The 21,551-nt window shown below is 37.7% G+C and overlaps 1 protein-coding gene across 3 annotated transcripts in view; it reads right to left on the reverse strand.

Annotated features, from left to right (window-relative positions):
* ksr2 (kinase suppressor of ras 2) overlaps positions 1 to 21,551 on the reverse strand; it is a 120,207-nt gene that overhangs the window by 15,837 nt on the left and 82,819 nt on the right. For all 3 annotated transcript variants that reach the window (XM_026187933.1, XM_026187934.1, XM_026187932.1), the window contains 9 exons: positions 21,027 to 21,195; positions 20,558 to 20,599; positions 16,056 to 16,125; positions 11,812 to 11,860; positions 10,472 to 10,833; positions 6,940 to 7,036; positions 6,712 to 6,845; positions 1,699 to 1,833; positions 2 to 131 (listed from right to left, as the gene is read on the reverse strand). In XM_026187933.1, the coding sequence (XP_026043718.1) occupies positions 2 to 131; positions 1,699 to 1,833; positions 6,712 to 6,845; positions 6,940 to 7,036; positions 10,472 to 10,833; positions 11,812 to 11,860; positions 16,056 to 16,125; positions 20,558 to 20,599; positions 21,027 to 21,195 (1,188 nt within the window). The remainder of the gene's footprint in view (position 1; positions 132 to 1,698; positions 1,834 to 6,711; positions 6,846 to 6,939; positions 7,037 to 10,471; positions 10,834 to 11,811; positions 11,861 to 16,055; positions 16,126 to 20,557; positions 20,600 to 21,026; positions 21,196 to 21,551) is intronic.

Here is a 21,551-nt window from a genome sequence, read left to right on the forward strand (position 1 = left end):
CTAATATCTCCTTCCCCATGCCAGTTTGTGCAAGATTGGGTTTCATCCCACTGCCGATCTGCCATATGATCACCTCTGCTGGTTGACTCTTGTAAGGCCATTCACGTGCGTGTAATTCGTACCAGATGGTGCTGAGAAGACAAAGAAGCAAAGTAGATCAGTGTTTTAAACTATCTGGTCATAAGAATAACAGCGTCTTCGAAAAACACCTATGGAGGATTCTTATCCAGGCAAGAGTAAGGACAACTATAAACTGACAAACTTTATTTTTGCAGTTGAATAAGCAGCTGTAGATGATGCATAATTGGATCGTGGTATGTGCAAAAGCATGATTTTGTGGATGACTTTTTGTCAGTTTAAATTTTTGAAAAACAATTAAGCTAAAAAAAACAGTACATTTTTAATTACTACTCATGGAAAATTAGCATTCACTACCTTCCCTGTGCAAATAAGGTGTTTTCATTCTTCTCCTGCGTGTCGAGTTTGAGTAGAATAAAAATAGCTCTTTGCCAGGAGTAAGGGGGAAAAGATGATGGCTGATTGGTGATGAATATGCAAAAAAGCCACGAGGGTCACCTCTAGGTAACACAAATGCTAACAGAGCAGCTGGACATGGTGCACCAGTGTTGCACTCTTCTTCCCTTTAGAATAATATAGTGATGAGACCTCCATATGGGGAACCATCTGAGAAAGCAATTGTGTTAGGAGTCAACAGAGCAGGGTCCACCCCCTCAAATGAAGCAGTAATGTCACTGGAGAAAGAACAGGAGCCAGGGGGGCTTTTTTAATCAAGTTAGGATGAATTTAAAATTGGGCTTCAGAGGAGGAGCTGGAGGACACCTTGGCTTGAGAAATCAGAGTGACACTCAGACAGGAAATCTGTATGTAATAATGGAAAAAATCAGTGAGATGTTTTCGACCAAAAGGAGCGCATGGAAAAATACATCATGCGTCTGAGCACACCTTCAGTCACAAACTTCTATTCAGTCCTCCTGCTTAGACGACTCCTTTCGTTTCTCACCATCACTATTGCAATTATTCAACCTGCAATTATTCAATCACTTTTGCACATTTGCAAAGGCAACCCCCTCTTGGTTCGCATTATTTGCTCAAATAAGATTTTAACACACACGGATGCACCAGTCGCTAATCAGTGTGCATTTTATACTTCAATTCGTTTTCCCAGTGTTCTGCTGTCTTTCAGCTGCTATTGCTTATTTGTGCATTACCCTAGCCCATCTTTATCATAAATATAGATCCAATCACTCAGTATTTCAGTCAAATCACGTAGATTAAGTGTTTATTAATCAGGTGAGCAATGCCAAGTGGAGTCTATGCCAAAATCATAATTTTACATAATTAGGTTTTAACACTGTTAATCCCATTTTCAGTAAATGCTTATGAAATGGATGTATAAAGACTGGAAATAGCATAAAAAAAATTCATTTATTATATCAGATTACTATATTAAACATGTCTTTGTACACTAGTCTTTGTACAGCAGTAAAAAAGCTCTATCTATAATGAGATCTTAAAAGTGTTAATGAGAGTTGCCTCATGTGGTGCAGAGTATTTATTAAGTTCACACACATATTTGGAGTTTGTAAACCCTCTTTGTCAACAGTCTGCTATAATCCTCCAGGCTCGGATGCCGTCTGGACAAACAAACTAGGGGGCATCTGGCAAGAGGACTCTCACCCAAAAGCAAAGACATCTGACTGCTTGGAGAAAGGAAGCTTGTCCTCTTCTGTTTCTGGAGAGAGCTGCTGGATGATTTCAGGGGCTAGGTGGCACAACCAGCCGTTGGGGATCCTCAGTTTATCTTCTCTGCGGCTGTAGAGAGAGAAAATGTGCAGATGGAGACTTGTCAGGGCTTATTGATCTACTGTATCATGCTGCCAAGCTATTACACTGATTCATTTTCATTATAGAACACTGTAGATACAAAAACCACCAATAAGATGAATCTGTAATGCTTTTCAATTACTGTTTCATATAGCTGAGCGTCATTGTTGCTGTTGCATTACTGGTAAGTTGGTGTAATTGCCATTCTATTTTATGAACATCATCTTTTACTTTTCTGTTTAACTGTTACAGTGGTTTTATCTTTGAAATAAATTGGTGATGTGTAAATGACAGTTTTCAAAGTTTTTGCAAGTCACACTGCAGGAAATTAAGTCTTGATCACAATCTGTGTTAAAGTTTTGAAGCGCATCAGATTGTGGATTTAAAATCCACTGAATTGCAACGCTACAACATAAAAACAAGAAAAGGAGATAAACAAAGACTTATCATTGTCTTACTCTCAATGTACAGTTCTTATGTTTTAACAACACAACCAAAATATGCACAGCTCTTACCTTATTGGCGTCACTTGAATTCGTGAAACTTGTTATGATTAGTGTGTGCGTTACCCATGCTAAGATGGCACACTTATGTTACGCTGATAATGGCAATATATCCAAATGTCAGCAGATGTTGTTAGAATGCTAGTGGGTAAAATTTGATCATTATTCATAGTCACAGTGGTCAAAACTACATAAAGTGCTCTGGCTAGTATTTATCATAATTGTCCAAACAGATCAGCCAGCTGTGAGGGTGACAATTTAATAAAATCACTGCTTCAAAACAAGTGACAGGGAAATAATCTTACTTCTTTTCACCAGTATTTAACTGAGAGCCATGCTAGGCTCAGTGAGACTCTGCTGACCCTGCCGCGCGGTCATGTAGGCTCTCCACAAGCTTGGTTTTCTGTTCTTTGTGTGTTTGGATTAAAAAATGTTAGCTACCGCTCACCGCTCGTCTGCAGGCTTTATTTAAATGGAAAACTTCCACAACACCATGAAGATCTTTCATCACAAAAAAGCTCTAATTACCTTCTATAAAACAAGATTAGAGGTATTTGGGGGGTTTTGTTAACTTTGGGAATGACCAGCTTTCTCCAGTTTATGCCAAACTAAGCAGCTACAGATCATAGCTTCATATTTATAATGCAGATGTCATAATGACATCATTTTGCTTCAAATGAGATGCCAAATAAGCTTATTTTTTCAAACAGAAAATGCTGATGTTGTTGCTGTTAATATATTGGCATTTGGTCTGCTTTTAAAAACACTAAATGTAACCACAGATTAAAAATGACTTATCCCTTTCAACGAGTGCAATTACTACAAGTGCAAGTACATCGTCGAAGTTTTGAACACCATATCTGTTTTAATGATAATATCTCGCAGTAAGTTTCCAGTGTTTATGCTATACAAAACTCATTAACACTTGGCTCTAGTGTCATGATGAATTGCAGATTTGAGAGAGATGAACATGCAAAAATCAATATGAATAAAATGCTTTCGTACACTCAGGTGTACGAGGTGGACTGGGAAGTTTTGCATAAACTTCTCCATAAACTCTGCTGTGATCTTATTCATAGCCTTTTCCTTTTTTTTTTGCTTTAGGTCACGAGCAGTTGTCTAAGCATTTCACCGCATATCGTACTCTGTATGACTGTGTACGTGACAAATAAAATTCTTCTGGACAGAGATCTCAGATGTCATTCCTGATACCTGTGTGAGCCACTTGCCCAGTTTGGAGGCCACTGCTTTGGGTGTTCTGAGTACCACGAATACCACTGTTGATTTTACCCTCCTCATTTCCTCTAGCTCCTCTCTGTTTTATTTCTCAAGCTTCTTGTTGATTTTATGTTCCTTCTTCCTGGTACAGTAATCATTTGGTATAGCAATATCTATCTACCATGTCCAGTTCGTTAGTATCACCTGTTTGTCCGTCTGTATCTGGAAGTCCCACAAGATTTTAGCTCAGACATTCTTAACTACCCTAGGGGGCATATCACATTTTGATTTAGGAACTTGTCACAGATGTTCTTGTATAATATTCCAGCCTGGTGGTCTTGCCTGGTGTGGTAGACCCCAGCCTTTATTGATCTAGTGCTTAGAGCTTGTTCCTGCACTGCAATAATTATTTTTCTCAATTTTCTGCTGGGTGAGGTATTCACTAGGCACATAATCAGGTGTGGCCATCTTCCTGATTAACTCATAGATATATGTTGTTTCATCATGGATAGTGGCCCTAAGACTTTCTCTAGTCCTTGGCCTTCTTCTTTCTGCTTAGCCTTAGTCTCAGAGTTGAGGGGTGACAGCTTCCTTGGAGTTTTCTTGTCTTGATGTCAGTGGCTTCTATCTGCTGCTTTGGCTAGCAGGGTATCTGATCACTGGCACTGCTGATTGCCCAAATCTTGTTCTTCCCATTCAGCTAACTCCTTAGGACTTGCCTTACTCATGGGAGATATTTGGTAATTGCGGCTTTCCTAGCAGGCTCTTCATGACTCCCATTTGCTTGTGGGATTCCCAGGTACTTGTAGCTGTCTTCAGTGTCTGCAATGTTCCCTTCTGGTAGTGCAATCGCCTCCATTCTGATTGCATTTCCTCTTTTTGTTACCATCCAACTACACTTCTCCAGTTCAACTGTAGATAAAGTATTGCAATTTCAGGAGCAGGAGCACGCCTCCAAACATGCTCCTTCCAGTTCTCATCTATATAGGCTCCCTCAGTTCTACAAGCTGTTCATTCTCGTTTACGTGCCTCACCCTCCCTCCCCTTTTCAATCCTTTAACTTCTTCACTTCTATTTAGTACATGGGGATCTGCCAGGCCCTGGAGCCGCCGTCAGTCCACTTCAAGGCCTTCCCCAAACTGCAGCTCAATTCATGCCCAAGCCATTCAACTCTACCCACTCAAACATTATCAAACCTAAAATGAGGACATGGGTCCAGCTAGTGAAATGGCAGCCCGAATTCTGTAGATCCTAGTCGTGTGCATCGGTGGTATAGAGCTTGATGTCATTGATATAGAGGAGAAGGCTGACATTTGCTCTATGCTGTAGTCAGTATCCTAGTTAATGATTTATCTGAGGTTATTTAAATCTATGCAGAACAACAATGGTGACAAAATATAAACACACTTATGCAACTAGCTTAAGGTTTACCTCCAGTGTTTTTCACCACATCCCCCACTGAATTCCTGTTGAAGGCTCTTAGGGTCCTGTTGATCAGTTCTAAGCATTCCAGGATCCATGTGTGAGACACTGAGTCATAGGCATTCTTGTAGTCAATCTAGGCAGTCCACAGGTTGGTCAGTCTGGTCTTACAGTCTCAGATGACTGATCTGCTACCAGTAGTTGGTGCTATGCTGATTCCTTTCCAGGCCAAACTGAGAAACTGAGCCATGTGCTTGTTCATCTCAGCCACTATGATGCCTGAAAAGGCACTAATGCAGATTATCGGCTAGTAGTTGGATGGAACTAGGCCCTTCTGGGGATCTTTGACTATCAGGACTGGTTTTCAGTTAGCCATTCCAGGTGGGTCTCATCCATTAGCAGCGGCCAGATGTTCATGGACCACAGTTAGTTTCTTTAGTCAGTAGGTGTGAATCATATCAGGTCCCAGTACTATCCAGCTTCACACTTGAAGTTGTTTCTTTTATATCTGCCACTCTCATGGTTACTGGGTCCTGTTCAAGGAAGTTGCTGTGACCTTCTCTTAGATTTGCAAGCCACTGAGCATTGTTGTGTTGCAATATTCTCCCATATGCTCTTCCAGTATTGCTCTGTGTTCAGCCTTGGTGGGGTTGCTCTCCTATTGTCCTCCACCTTTGAGAGTACACCTTGGATGGTTCAATGGAAAACAGCTAGTTTATTCTTCCGGCTTCTATCCCTCTGGTATAACTGAAGATGTGCAGAGGTCAGTCTTTGGTTGGGCTTTTCTAAGGCCTAGGGTATGAGCAGGTTGTTGCACTTTCTTCATCACACTTTTACTATAGTTTTAATAATTTTGCTAACTTTCCTTTACTACCTTGAGCTTATAGCAAAGCATCTAAAGGATCACTGTTGGGCTCTGTACCTAATTTTGGAGGGTGGTAATGATGATATCTCCCCCTGGATCTGATGTCCTGGCTCACCATTGCTGTAGTATAGTATGTGTAGTAGTATGTGTTGTACCTTGTCAATCTCTAGTTACAATGCAATTGTTTCTTACAGATGTTAAAACACTGAGCTACTAGTTGTTTCGATGTTAGTCTAGATGTTGGGTGTCATACATATATATTTTTTCATTGGCATGGGAAATAATTTTGAGCATTTTAACCATTGCTGATGATTCACAGAACAAATAGTTCTGCTGTACTGTTTGTAAGGGCAAATTTATCCAGCCATTATTGAATTTATTTGCTCCTCCTTGACCTGGTTACTCATGTTTTCTTTATATCTTGGACATTTCTGTTTAACACTGTTTGAGTTCTTGAGGGGACAAGTGTGAAGCTTTTATGGGAACTGTAATTACTTCCAGAAAAAAAAAACAGTTTTCAATTATTTGCGCATGAATGTAATCTTAATGGCAACCGTTATGTAAATTAGACATGTTGGAACAGAGGTTTTCAAAAACAGAAAAGGAAGCATCACCATTCATTATAATTGAACAGTGTTAAAAAATGTATGCAGTAATAATAAAAAAGTAGGGTTTAAATACATAACAAGATGACATTTTCATCACACAAATGTGCAGCGTATCCACTGCATGGACCAAAGGTTTTGTTGTCTCTGCACTACACGTGTCAGAACTTTCAGTTTCTCTCCAAGACTAATTCATGTATTGCAAATGCTAACGAAAGCATTCCTGTCCCATAAGTGTATTGAACATAATTACCTGCCAGCCTGCAGAACTCCAGATATGGTGAAGAGCCCAAAGTCAGTGATGACGACTTTGCCATTGTCATAAAACACATTCTTGGACTTCATGTCTTTGTGTAAGATCCCCTTTGCGTGGAGGTAGCCCATCCCCTGAGGACAGAGAGAGGGAGGGAGGGTGGGACACCTTGTAATACGTGGCATTCTGCTGAAGTGTTTTGGAGAAATCAGTGCCGAGTTATTTTACCTTGACCATCTCTTGTGCAATCTGTCGTGTCTTGTTAACATCCAGGACAACTTTGGCATCTCGCACTACAGAATAAAGTGTCCTGCCTTTACAAAAGCTGGAAAAGACAGTAAAATTCAGGGTTTACATCAATGCCAATAGGTAATACAAATTTGATAAAATCACTACATTATTTAGATGTTACAAGTCAATCTTAAAAAATTCCTTTCGAAACTTTTAAATGAGTATTTTCAGCTTAGTTTGTCACTGGTTTCCTGTCATTCCAATATGTCTCAATCATGCTTTGTACATCAACGTTGCAAAGAGAAGTGATTCATTAAGCTTGTAGAAAGCAACTGATAAGTGCAGGGCTAAAACCTCGTATACAAAGAAGTTAAAATAAAGGACTCCTGTACTGCTCTCCTAAGAATAAAAGAAAAAAATTCATACAAGATAAGTGAATATGGTAAATGGACTGATACTTATATATTGCTTCTAACCGAGAATTCAAAATTGTTTTGAAATCATATTTTAAATGAAATGGAGCAAAGAAGCAGAAGAAGCAGGGAACTCGAGCTGCACTATTTTACACACATATCGTGCCTTTCTGTCCTCATTTCATATACCAAACATGGCCTCCCATTTTGGTGGTCTAGTTAAGCTACAAAAAATCTCCAATGTGTCCCTCTTACATGTCAGTGTCCACTACCCAGCATTGCAGCCTACTATTTAAACCCCTCCACTGCCCCAGTATCCACCTGTAAACTCAGGGGAATAGTTAATTATAAACCCCCAATTTTACTTACATATTGATGAGTGGTGAGCTGGGTGCCTAGACTGTGAACACACACTATGCTGTGCTGCTGTAATTAATCATCAAAGTATCAACAAGCGCCTGACATGTTTATAGTCTGAACAATGTGATGTAAACTTAACTGCAGGCTTGAATGAGTCTCTTTGTCATCCCTAATAAAAACAAATACATAAGAAATGAGACTAATACTGAAACAGTCCACAAAATGGTTAACTGTTAGAGTGTTCAATTTTCACCTCTCTCCACTTCATCTAATCCTCATCTTTTAAATGTTCAGTGTTACATAAACAGAAAAAATATTTGTCTAGAAGTTCACGAGTGTGCATTACTGGAGTTTGAGACACTGTTAGAGGATAAAATGCCATCCTATGAACTAAAAGCGAAGTTCACTGTAAGCCAGAATGGAGCTAGACTGTATTTCAGCTAGACAATGTGATATTTCTGGAGGGGTGCCATCAAAATGGCATTTTAATAGGCAGCTCAACAAACACCCCCTGCCTCACACTTGAAGCCCTCAACCCCGACTGTGCCATGCAGGTGACCAACAAAGGACCCGAAGCTAACAGCTCATACATATTCATTCCTGAAACAATCTCATGACAGCCTCATTTTTTATATTTAAAACCTCTCTTTACACGTCTTTTATTAAACACAGAAATCTAACTAACAAATGCTGGCTGGTTAAATCTAAAGCCAGTTGAAATTTTTTATGCAGACATTATGTTTTATGACAGTTACTTTTATACCTACGGCAAATATGATATGGATAATCTAGTCTAAGAAGAAAGGGTGTATTTAATGGAAGACAAGATGATGGAGAACTAATGAGTCCACCTTAACATTCTGAAAATCACCTTTGTGCTTCAAAATGAATTATGCAATTTACATGAATAAAATACAGCAGTAATATCACTGTATCCTCTATGCCCAACAAAATCAACCAACATAAAGGAAAAAGTTAAAGGAAAACGTTTCAATCAATATTTATGTTCCTATTAATGCAGCCTGAAATCTTTAATAAACCAGTGTGCTTCGTTTTGCACTTTGGTCTACATGATTAATATGAAGACTATTTTGTAGTAACTTTTTTTATCCTTGTGGTGTGAGAAGCAGAGTATTAGTGGATAACAAAGCCACCTGTTGCACTGACATTCGCTATTATTTTCAGCAATCACCAGTGAGGATTTCTGAGAAGCAGCCAGCTCACCTGTTAGCTCCCCTGTGCATACAGCAATTTCAACTGGCATCAGATGCAATATCTCAGAAATCATACAACTGGTCATTTAAAACAGTAAATATGATGGAAGGGATTAGTGCATTTGTGCTAAAGCATATTTAAAGTTGTACATTTAGTAAGAGATGGACAGTCCCTTCAAAACAAATATATGCAGAGACAATGTATAAAAATTGCAAGACTTCCTTGTTGTTCACAGCCTATGTAGATGACAATAGGACGGGCAATAATTTCTTTCTGAACGTCATTAGCTCTGCTAATTAATTAAATGAGAGTACTTCTCGTGGCAAAATACTTACAGTACTTAAATCTGCCTAAAAGTAAACACTAATACATGAAATAATTAAAGAGAGAGAAATCTTCACGTCCACTCTAACCTCATATTATCTGCTGTTGCACTGTAGTGAAGACAAATGCACTATTGCTATGGTGAGTGGTTGGTTCATCTATTCAGCAACAGCAGCAGCCTGCTCTAATCATAACCTCTCCACATCCCATTGTCAGACACTCTAAACGCATATTTCTAAAGAAGGGAAGGTCTGTGGCTGATCTAGAATGAATGCTAGGTGACCAGGACTGACTGTCAAAGCCATAAAATGGTCATTCTCTCAAGTTCAGAAGCAGACCAAACTACACATTTTAGAGCTGTGAAAATGATGAACGGATGGATGGATGGACGGACGGACGGACAGACAGACAGTTACCCTGGTTAGAGTTGTATAATTTTTTTTCCTACAGATAACCCATATGAACATTTCTGCATTTTATCTGCGATGATCCATTTATGGAGTCTCATTATATTGCTTTTTATAATTGCACTGTACTTTCATTTGTTTTATGGTCAGCATTCTTTTCATTGCCATCTGTATATTATTTTTGCAGCCTGCTCAAACATGAAAGCTCAAATGAACCATTGTGTACTATAACATATTCTAATATAGGGCTATTGATGGACACCATTATGACTGCAATTATAAAGAACAATAGAGGTCGTTTTAAAAAGTTCTTCAAACTCAACTTGTATTATTTTAAAGTGGCACTTTAACTAACCTTTTAGGCCATGCAAATATTGTAGTTTCCTTATTATTCAATATTATTTCTGGACATTAAACTATAAGACATGACATGTTTACAAGTTAATTCTTTAAGGTACTCAGATTACTTTCTCGTTAATTCTGAAATTCAAGTCATTTTTTATTTAGTTTCTAAATTAAGTAATCTGTTGCTGGTAAACTGTTTGCTTGTATCCCTTTTTCTTTGCTGCCACGTAACAAAACAAAATATAAAATCCTCAGTGCATTTGTTCATGTTTCTCTCCTAGTCCTTAACAGGTAGCTACATTCAAGTGTTCATTAGCTGCTTTTTGTAGTGAAGCTCAGCTTGTGAGCCGGTAGAGAGGACAATCACACAATATAGCAAACAGTACTTAAGTGTGATCAATGTCTGTCAGAGGTGTAGAGCTTTATCAAGAACACCTTAATTCAAACTTAGATCTTTATCCTTACCTGGTAATGATGGCCAGATGTGGTGGGCTCATGCAGGCCCCCATAAAGAGCACCACATTTTCATGGCGAGTGTTTCGGTAGGCCATCACCTCACGTTTGAAGGCCTTCAGCTGGTCTTCGTTATCACGCTCAATGTCAATTAAGCGAATGGCGACCTCGCCATGCCATCGTCCATGGAAAACCTTTCCAAAGCGACCCTTACCAATCATCTCCCCAATCTCTAGTTGCTCAAAGGGGATGTCCCATTCCTGCAGGAAGATACTGGTCTGACTGGCCTTACGTGGGAAGTTTCGAGCCGACAGGAGCGACAAGTTCATCTCCTCAAACTCATCACCAGAGTCCTCATCATTGCCTTCCTCATTCTGTGATAAAGCAAAATTGAACTGTGGGTAGCTTGAATTTCCTACACATGTATGGAATCAAAATGCCATTATACACAAAAAGATAGTGTTAAATCATTCCAGCAAGATAGCAGATGGATGTTTTATTATATTTTTTATACAAATGCCATTTAAGAGAAGCATAATTATCGGCAAAAAGCTTCTCCAACCCACCAAGCTTTAGATGTAGCAAAAGCTCTGTATTCCCAGGATGAACAGTTTTTATCAGATGGTAATGTCAATTTTTCATTTTATACATACATACATACATAAATAAATCATCTTTCCTTGTAACAATATATATTTTACAATGAGTATAGCATATGATGTGATATATTTTAGCTTATAAGTAAATGTATTGAGTACTATTTTACTTATAAACAGGATTGTATATGAAAAAAAACAAACACATACTGTATGTCTGTGTTGCCTCTATATATAATGATTTTTCTGTGGCTGTTTGCACTTGAAATACTGACTGTTTAGACTGTTACCAATAAAAAATAGACTGATAAAAAAAAAGGGAAAATAACCACAGGGAAAAGTGGTTGATTTACTCTGATTTGATTTTAAATATAATGCACCGCAAGAGAGAAAATGACCTACTCCAAGGCGCCTGCTGGAATATCATTCAACGCAATCTGCATCACATTTTCTCAAATTATATCATTGTTATAGAAATAGCAATGACGAGGAGCGAAGATGTCTTTTCCTTCTTGTTGCTTTTGACGCATAACTTACCTAAAGGCTCCTCACAGAGCTGAGACAAATTATGCTAAATGAGAGAACAACGCAAATGACTGTGACAAGTGTTGGTGAGAGTGGTATTTAGTCTTCATTCGCATTCACCAGCAATTACACACTGATATTACTGGCATAATTGTCAGTACTATCAGCAATGCAAGGACTGAACAAAGCTAGATCCGCACACGCTGAAAGCACAACAAAGGTCATACTCACGTCTGATGTAGGTTCAACTTCGATTTGAAGCAAAGGGTTGCCCTCATTGCTAAAATAAAAAGGAGGAAGAGAAGAAATATATTCATAAGGAAAAATATCTTTGCAGGTTTTAAATTCTTTATTGAGTGTATACGTTGATTGTGGAGTATGAGTATTAGTATAAGCATGTTCTAAAGCCATCTATATGTATGTGCATCTGAAACCAAAGTATTTCCATGTAAAACGCTTTGAGATTCAGTGCTATATAAATAAAACTGAACTGAACTGAGTTAGTATTGCTGTAATATTTGTATGTTTCAAATAGTTATTATATTAAATAGTTTTCATGTGTGCTGAGAGCAGAGATGGTTTTGCGGTAGATATCAGTAATGTAGCCTCTACACAGAGATGTGGTACTCACACGTATGATCAGACAGGCTGATTTTTATCTGGACGACTATTGTGTGTGCACTGATGTGTGTCATTCCATATGATGTGTCACCACTACAACCTCTAAATCATTTCACAAACAGATAATGAATATGTCTGAATACCATCTGTGGATGGCAATATACTAACGCCTGTGTCATATTAAGTCATGACAAATGTTTAGGTTCTCACAATAGTTTCCAACTATTGAGGAAGCAGAAAAGTAAACACAAAAAAGAATCAAAGATCACTACAAAAACTACAACAAGAACTGCTGTTGCAGTTTTTTGTCTCTATACCCAGATGAACTGATTGCACCTGCACCTGATATATTCTAATTGGCAATAGATAACTTCTCTTGACACCCTTTCCCCTGTGTGTCTGTCACAAAGAGTGAATTGCGCTCTGTTTTACAACACCTGGTTGTTTCTGACTAAAAAGTAGGAATTTTCTTTGTTTTGTTTTTTGCTTTTTGTTTTTAAAGTTGCTATTAAAGTAGAAATGACTGAATGTCATTTGTGATGCCTTTTGGGTGCTGGAGCCCTCTCCATCGATTAAAATGCTTGTCCAGGGTTCACTGCTGTTTTGTTTTGTTTGTACTTCTTTGTACCACTTTCACAACATTTTTTTTCTTTTACAAAATGTGTTACTTTGCTGTCAGTCGATTCAACTTCCTACAGAATAACAGCAATAGATCAGTCTCGTGTTCCTGAGAGATTTTGTAGAGGCAAATGTGCATATCAGAACCAGTGATTTTGGCCAGTGTTAAACCGATCTCGGTACTTAGCATGAGAATGGCACATGAATATTTTTAAAAAGGTCTGAACCCAGAATCATTAAGCACCAATGAAGCTCTGAAGGTCTGAAATATTTGGTTTTAGTGATACTTTTTGTGCACTTTTAAACAATGCAATAAATATCTGCAGGCAGCTCTGAGACCTGCAATTTAAAAGCTGCATGCCACCTTATTTTCTGAGCCGGTAACCTTTCTATTGTGCTTTTACCTAGACACCAAAGAAGAGACATGCTGTAGATTCAGAATCCCATTATAACACATAAGGTCTTTTATAGAGGCCATTTCAATGACTATGAGATGAGCTGGTCTTTGTGAATAGATATTTTGTTATTAGATTTGTCTTATTTTAAACATTAAAAACCAATATTTCTTTTCTGATATTTCTAAATACTAGATACAGATCTTTTTTTTTTTTCACCTCTCGCAACTAGTCTATCTCCAGTGTTTACTTTATTATTAATCGTGTTTCCTTTTGTCAGTGTGTTTTTCAGGAGTTGCATTTATTTTCATTCATGCACAATTTTTCTTAGCAATGTGTCTTTTTTTTTTTTTTTACCTAAAAAAGCTATTATTTTTTTTGCACACATTACAATAAAAAGAATTACTGAACCACAGGCTTTTATGCTGTGAATCATCTGCAATGTCTCAGGTGGCAAAAAGACAATGATACTGTGACCATTTAATAGATAAATAACTACAATGTGAACAGGGGGAAATGTAAGAGAGAGGTCTTCTCATTAGTGGCAGCCTTTTTCTGACCCTAATTTTTATTTTCACATTCATTTTACGAGTTTTTAAGTGCATTTGCACCCTGTGCCCTTATTAATTTCTGACCCAGGCGTGTCCATTGTCACCTACAGCCACTCACATGACATAAATGAATCCGTTTCCCTTATTCCACTCAACCCCCACTGTCCACATAATCGTCTGTGTAACATCAGTGTATAACTCCCCACATTCTATGGTATATTAACACTTGTTCACAGAGCAACCCTTGACTGAAAAGACCATAGGTGAGGCAGCATATAAAATAATGTGATTCCTGTGGCGCCAAGGGCTGCTACCACCGGTTCGATCTCTGCTCTAATGAGGGAATCCTGCAGGGCGTTCGGGTCTAAAACAGGCCCTCATTAACCCTGAGATGAAGCTATTAAGGGCAAAGAAATCTGCCAGCTGCCACTGTAAGAGCATACAAAGAAGGGACAGGAGGGGCGATAGCATTAATTAAATCAGAAGAATGTGGGTTTTTTAACCACGCTTATGCATTCCCATTTGTCAAAAAGGCAGGGAACGATGAACGGGAGTGAGAAAGGGGAAAAATGGAGAAAAGGTTGCCAAAGATATGGGTTTTTAAATGAGTTTTCTCTTGCTCTTTTCTCAAGAGATTCATGATTCCTAAATATTTAGCTGTATGTGAATGCCCAAATCAAGAATAAATACAGATATATTATATGTTAAGAATCTAAGGTAAATTATGATGCATTTATTGACTGAAACTAATGGAGAATTTTTTGGGGGGGCATTCAGGTCAGAGTGTGCAGCCTTATGAGTCAGCTAGCATTTCTCAGTAGTAGTTGTACATTTTGTTTTCTTAATTTACTGTGGTTCATGCCTTTTCATAACTTCCTACAAGCTGGCTCTGGTAGAATTTGTTCCCAAGTTATGAACATATTTCTATGAAAAGCAAAAATAAAATACAATGTCTCAAACCTTGAATGGTTAATATTGGGGGAACAGGTAATGACTCTTATCTATTTCCCCAAGAGAGAGTACAAGGGGCTTTTCTTTGTCATTTAATTAGTGTTTTATATACAGTCTCCTGCTGCTCTGATTTCAATAAATGTTAAAACCCCGTTTTTCTTGTTGACAAACTAATATCAAGTCTTTTAGTTCTTAGCTGTCACAGTCACATGGGTGTTGTTAATTGTTAAAAGCCTAATAACAAAATAGTTGGCTTTTCATTGTGGGCTGTACACACTTTCCTTTCCTGTATACCCTTTTGGCTGTGAATAAATTCAGTCTATTAGTCTCAATAAAAATGAATATTTTGTCCTCAGTGAGATGACAAAATTTGCCAGCTGCAACTCATTCACAATCAGCCCCGGAGTGTACACAGAGACCAGTATAACAACAAAACAAAACTCATATGCATGCATTTGGAGCACCTTGTGAAAAACTGACAGTGAAGCTTTACAGCTCAACGCCTGAATGTGGTTTCAAGATACAGAAAACAATATTTCGCATCACATTATAATGATTATGGTAATGAATGTAATGCTAAATGCTAAACTATCCCAAACATGGAGTCTATTGTTATGTATGCATGCCATTATTTTTGTATGATTCCTATTATTTCCAGACTTTGCCTTCCTGTTTTTTAATCTCAAATCTGGCAGCTGCTATATAAATGAGGCATGATGACATCAAAGACAGCTTGTACATGTACAGCCCCGTACCTCAGTGTAAAAGTCATACTTTCGATTTTTTCCCAGTCTTACTACCATGTTGATTTTTTTTTAAATATAATTATTTGTTCTTGATGAATCTACTCCAGTCTTTCAGCATGACCTGTATTTCATCACAACTGATCATCTTCCTATAGATTCTTGCCCCGTTTCATGCGATATATTGAGATCTGATTTAATTAACATCTGGGTCGAGAGGCATCTCATCACTAATCCTTCTCTTCCGGTTGTCTTCCTATGACCACTGGCTTCCTCAAAGAGCTAGTGAAAATCCACTTGGCATCCCAAGTGTAGCGTGAACTAAAGGCCATGCTAACATTAGTCTCTGAGTAATCATCATGTCGTCCCTCGCATTGAAATTGCCACCCAAATATCTGTGCTCCAATAAGTTCAACTTGGCCTCTGACCAACTACCCCAGAGAGAAAGGGGGAAGAGGGGAGGAGGAGAAGGAGAGAAAGCATGCAGATGAGGAAAAGGCTGACTGACAGAGAGAAAAGATGATCGGTAGTACTTTCTTTCTTTAAATGTATTCATGCGGTTCTACTGAACTATTTCTGTCATTGATTTTACTTACCCTGGTTCAGAAAGAACGGGATGCAGAATGACCTGCGGAGCTCGGCTGGGAGGAGCCTCGGGAGCAACATCTGGAAGCATTCGAGTTACAACACATCAAATTAATGAATTGAAACAAAACTGCATTCATTAAAAGTCATTATTAACATTGGTGGTGCTGCTTATCATGTAATAGAAAAGCTAGGGAACACCAGCTACAACAGAGCCACAGTGGTGACTGAAATACCAGCTGTGTCAAAACTGTGATACTATTAAACAAGGCAAGAGTTTTTCTTTCCCAGTAAAATGCAGTAGTAGCAATGCTATCATCATTGTAAGCCTTCTGTTTTCAGCTATCATTGCTAACTATCATAATGGAAGAAGGAATACTATTATTCCAACTGTTGTTGTGATTTGGCGCTATATAAATAAAACTGAATTGAATTGAATTATGGTGTAATATCCTACTTAATGACACAAGGTAACTCTTCCTACTATACTTTGGAAAAAATAATTAAAGCATGATGTCATCTACCATAGGGCTAATCCTGTGGCATTGCTATGAATAGGTGAAATCTGATGCCAAATTATAAATTAACTCCCATTAACCTCTCCCATTAAACAGGATTTGAAGACTTCCAGGGTGCCTGTGAGTACATGGAAATTTTCAAACACACTTGGCATCTACAATACTTATTCACACAATGAAATTATGACCTTCATTATGTCAACAAAGAGACAGACTGCCATTCTGTTTAAAGAGCACCTAAAAAAACTATGACTTTATAGATTCTAAATGTTTACACAGAATTTTTTCTTTGTGTGTAAAAGCTGTCTATAATGATATGCAGTGAATTGTGACACAAATTATGAAAGGCAACACGAATTCTGAAACTCTCACATAAATACATTCTCCTTTTACATGCTCGCACTGTCATTTTTATATCATTTTCTTTTTAATTCTCACATTCACCCCTTTTACTTATATATTTCAATGCACATATTCATACATTTTTATTCTGACATTTTTATATTTTTCCTCATATGTAGTTCTCATGCACATTAATTTAATATGCATTTAATTCTATAAAGGATATGTGGACGTAAGAAGAAAAAGTGTAATTTATTTGTGTCTAACAAAAGAATACACTAGATGCTTAAAAGCACTGGACCACCTACATATGACATCGACAGGAATTGTCTAGTCATGCAAATGCATATTTAGTCAGCAGAGCTTGACGAGATTGGAATGTAACTTTACGTGATCTATCACTTCTTGGCTAGGTTCCTATAGTTCCTAAATGCTTTGCAATAATACCACTTATAGTTCCAAATGGAAGAAATTTCATGAACTGACTTCTTGCTCAAATTCAACACAATCTTTAGAATCTTTATTAGACCCATTCTTCTGTTTGCAAAGGCAGATTGTATGACTAGGTGCTCGGTTTTATACACCTGTGGAAACTGGGGACTCCAAACACAAGAAACAAGGAATACAGTGGAAATGGCATGCAGGTCATCCAATAAGAATTTACAGATTAAAAGATGAGCTGAGTATAGATCGGTTATCACGTTGAGTTATTTTTTTACTCTAGGTGATTGGTTGCTACATTGGCCTAAGCAAAGCTGACTTATTTTATTTTAGGTTCTTCATATATAAGATGTATTTTTTTGCAGGCATATGTTTGTCCTCCTACAATAAGAAAAAAAACGATGTGATCAGCTAATGAAAATTACATGTTCTCTAACTATGGCTAAATAAGCAATACTGTGATAAACAAAACAGCAGTAAAGACATTTTTTAACATTTACACTTACATTTTATTATATCCAGGCTACTGACTATAAGGACAACACAGGTTCAGTGGGGCATGTGCAGAAGATTGACACTCATATCCATCTTCAGACAGTTTCACCAGTTCAACAGCTGCCTTCCTACCAGACTGTACTCCAGATTGTGGTTACTCCTCATCACTTGAGTGTGAGAGTTATTCATTCAAACTTCTGCCTTGAACCATCAAAGCTGTATCTCACCCAAATACAGCAGCACTTACAAAGCAGGTTCCTTTAGCCAGCAGCTAGTATGCTCATTGGAAATCAGCCCTTCTAGTTTCCAGCCTTCGATGTCATCATTTGGATGTACAACTTCAGTAGTTTTAACTCTGGCACTCACATCTCAAACTAGCTCAAGTTCACACTGCCAGACTCCATTAAATAAAATTGCTTTGACAGTTTGATTTTTAAAATCAAGGATAATTTTTTAAGATGCATTATTAAACTTCATTGCAGTATTTTTCATCATAAAAAAGCTTCCCACCATAAATTTGTAGGAAATTTGCATGTATTTATTGTTAACATATGACTACAGGAATAAAATTATTTTTCCCCACATTAATGGTGTAGATTTAATTGCAATGTTTGATTTGTCATCATTATGCTGTAATGTTTAGCAGTCAAATATGACTATTTTACTGCTGCAAAAGCCTTTAGGCAGATACTTCATGATACTGAAAACCATAATCAAAGGCATTAGAATATTTTTGGAGGAAGCAGTATACTTACGATAAACACAAATAGAGCAACAAAAAATACATTTGTGTATAAAATAAAATGAAGCCATAAATGGCTTACAGAATTAAAAAGATAAATCCCCAAACATATATTCCTATCACAACTTTAAAGTACCGTGAAATTGATGACAATCTTTGAAAAATGAAAAATCAAGCTGCATCTAAGATCTGGATCTTTGTCTGGTTTTCAGAAGTCACTAGAAAATGAATTCATCTAAGCATAGGGCCCTAATGTATTGATAGCGTCTGTATTTCTTGAACCATGAGATTCTCTGGGAATATGTAGCACCTATCTGCTCAATACATTTTAATACATGAATGTAATTTCAGTTGCTACTTAATTCTTGTCAGAGACCTGTATTCGTTAAATTGAATGTGTGTATCTGAGAACAAAGAATGTATAAGCATGGGAGTCCAAAGACTCATACGTAAGAGGTAAAACTATGTATGTATTGAAATGAGAAATATATATATATATATATATATATATATATATATATATATATATATATATATATATATATATATATATATATATGTAATTATGAGTCAAAATATATGCATGTGAAAGGAGATTGAAAGTAGCTACAAGCAGAATCTACACATACAATATGTAAACAGAGAATGTGTGTATGTAAGTGTGACAATTTATAAATATGAAAGGGAAATGGAAATATGTGCGAGTGAAGATTTATGCATGTGAAAAGAGAATATCTTGATGTGAGAGCATCAGAATGGCTTATATGGGCTCTTGTATCAAATGCTATATCTAAAGTTATATCCAGCATTTATTTTTCAACTCATCTGCTGTTTTCACTTAAATGCTTCGAAGATAGCTCTACAACCAAACTTTCTGACATTCTAATAGTGGTGATAACACCATATTCTGCTGTATGAAGCACATAGAAAATAGTTTGCATAACGTGTTATACTGGTGGAGATGTGAACAGGTTGGATTCTCCCAACTATTTTTTGCAAGCATTGATCTTCAACATGCAAGACAGAGTAAGGTCAGCTGTGCTGTTGTATCCACCTCTGAAAGACATCAGAGGATTCACTGCTAGACTTGTTGTCTGTATTGGCACACTTTGACTTTTTTTTTTAATGCAAAAACACAAAGAGTGAGCCACAGAAACTGTTCTCTTTGTAGCATGGTGCATTATAAGCTGGCACCATCTCCTCACAGCGAGGGACATGTTTTTATTTTCTGTGTGGAGTCTGCACTGATGTTGTTGTGGATTTGCTCCAAAGACCTGCAAGCCAACAGGGCTGAAAGCTCTAAACTGTCCAGTGTTGGGAATCGGAGGCCCTCATATAATGATATCGGTGATCCATTTGATATAATGTCAAATTTTGTGTATCCCATGCCAGCAGAATCTCTGCAGACATATACTCAACCCCACCAAAGTGAACACTTGTATGAAGACCACATATTACTACATTTTTGTAGTCTTTTCAGAATAAGAGAGAGCAGTAAATTTGAGATGACTAAGACATTACATCCATGTATAGATTTTTTTGATTGATGGTGAACAGTAAGAAGTAGATGTGTTGTTACATAGTTTATAAAGGTAGCTGAAGTAAAGAGCATGTGTGGCAACAATAATCAGAACATGCTGCAGCTTGCTGAGCACTATAATTATGCATTTCCAAAAATCTGTCTCTTCAGATTTCACTCTTTACCTAACACCACTCCAGCTTGTCTCAGCTATAATAACCTGCCAAATGAGCAAAGACTGTATGGTACCAGTGTGGGCAAGAGCAAAGCGTCTGGATATTGACAAATCATTAGGAAGCCCAAATGAGACAGCATGAGTGGGTGTAGAGATTTTTCAAGCAGGCCAAGGTGAGGGGATGAAAACCACCAACAACATCAAAAGGGCCCTCCTTACTCATCCTTGGCTAGATGCAATGCATTATAGGAAGGGGAAATAATCAATTTTGAGGTACTTACCGGGGAATATGAACTGTTGCTTGTATTTGAAATAACTGGAGGCTGTGGAAGGCAACAAGAAGAGCTAGAGTTTGATAAAAGTTGGGTAGACTGTCCAAGTTCACATGGCAATTTGTTAGTTTAGTATTCAAAGTCAAATTAGTTTGAACCAATCTATGTTGCAATATCTATTTATTTGAGTTCATAATTTCAACTCAAGGTTCGGTTCTCAATCCCTTCTTTGGCATTTTATTTACTTTTAGCAAAGGAAAATGCTTCTATGAGAAAAAGAAATTAGCTCACAGTTGCAATTACTTAATTTTGCTTCAGCTCTGACATTCACTTCAGTCATTAGCATAATTCTTGCATTGCCAAATGCTAAGCTAAAACAGCCAACATACCTTCTTTTAGCATTGTTATTGTGGGCATGCACCAAATGCACCAAACTTTTAGAGGGGAATAGGAATTATATGTGTATTAAATAAAATACCTGTTAAGTTGAACTGTTTCTGTTGCCTTGCTGACTGTGGGGAGGGGTGCAGAGGGGAGGGTGGCGTGGCACTGCTGGGCAATGGAGGAGCTGGGGAGGAAGGAGTGGAGGAGGTGGTGGATGAGGGGTTACTGCTGGAGTCCGGTTGGTATGGGACTGGGATGTGATCCTGAGAAGAGACAGAACAGATAAAGATAAGCATAGGCTTTATTCAGACTTAAGTATTTGTAATTTTAAGGTGAATTTATAGAGTCAAATTTACTAAGTGGGGGCAAATTAGCGTGAGGCTGCAATCGCTAAAAATGCCCCCATGAGAGACGATAGCTCTGTGGTTGCTCTACGAACAATGAGCTCATTTAAACCACAGTTGAGGTAATGACCAATGTAATCTACCAAGAGCAGCAAAAATTAATGGAACAAAAATAAGCAGAGCCGATGAGGGAAAGAGTAATGTACTAACCAAAATAATATAGTGTGAGTGCAGGTTGCACACGTGTTTCTCTCTGGAAACAGCATGGCAATTAA

The sequence above is a fragment of the Astatotilapia calliptera genome, chromosome 12, assembly GCF_900246225.1.
Source record: "Astatotilapia calliptera chromosome 12, fAstCal1.2, whole genome shotgun sequence".
NCBI classification, from domain to species: Eukaryota; Metazoa; Chordata; class Actinopteri; order Cichliformes; family Cichlidae; genus Astatotilapia; species Astatotilapia calliptera.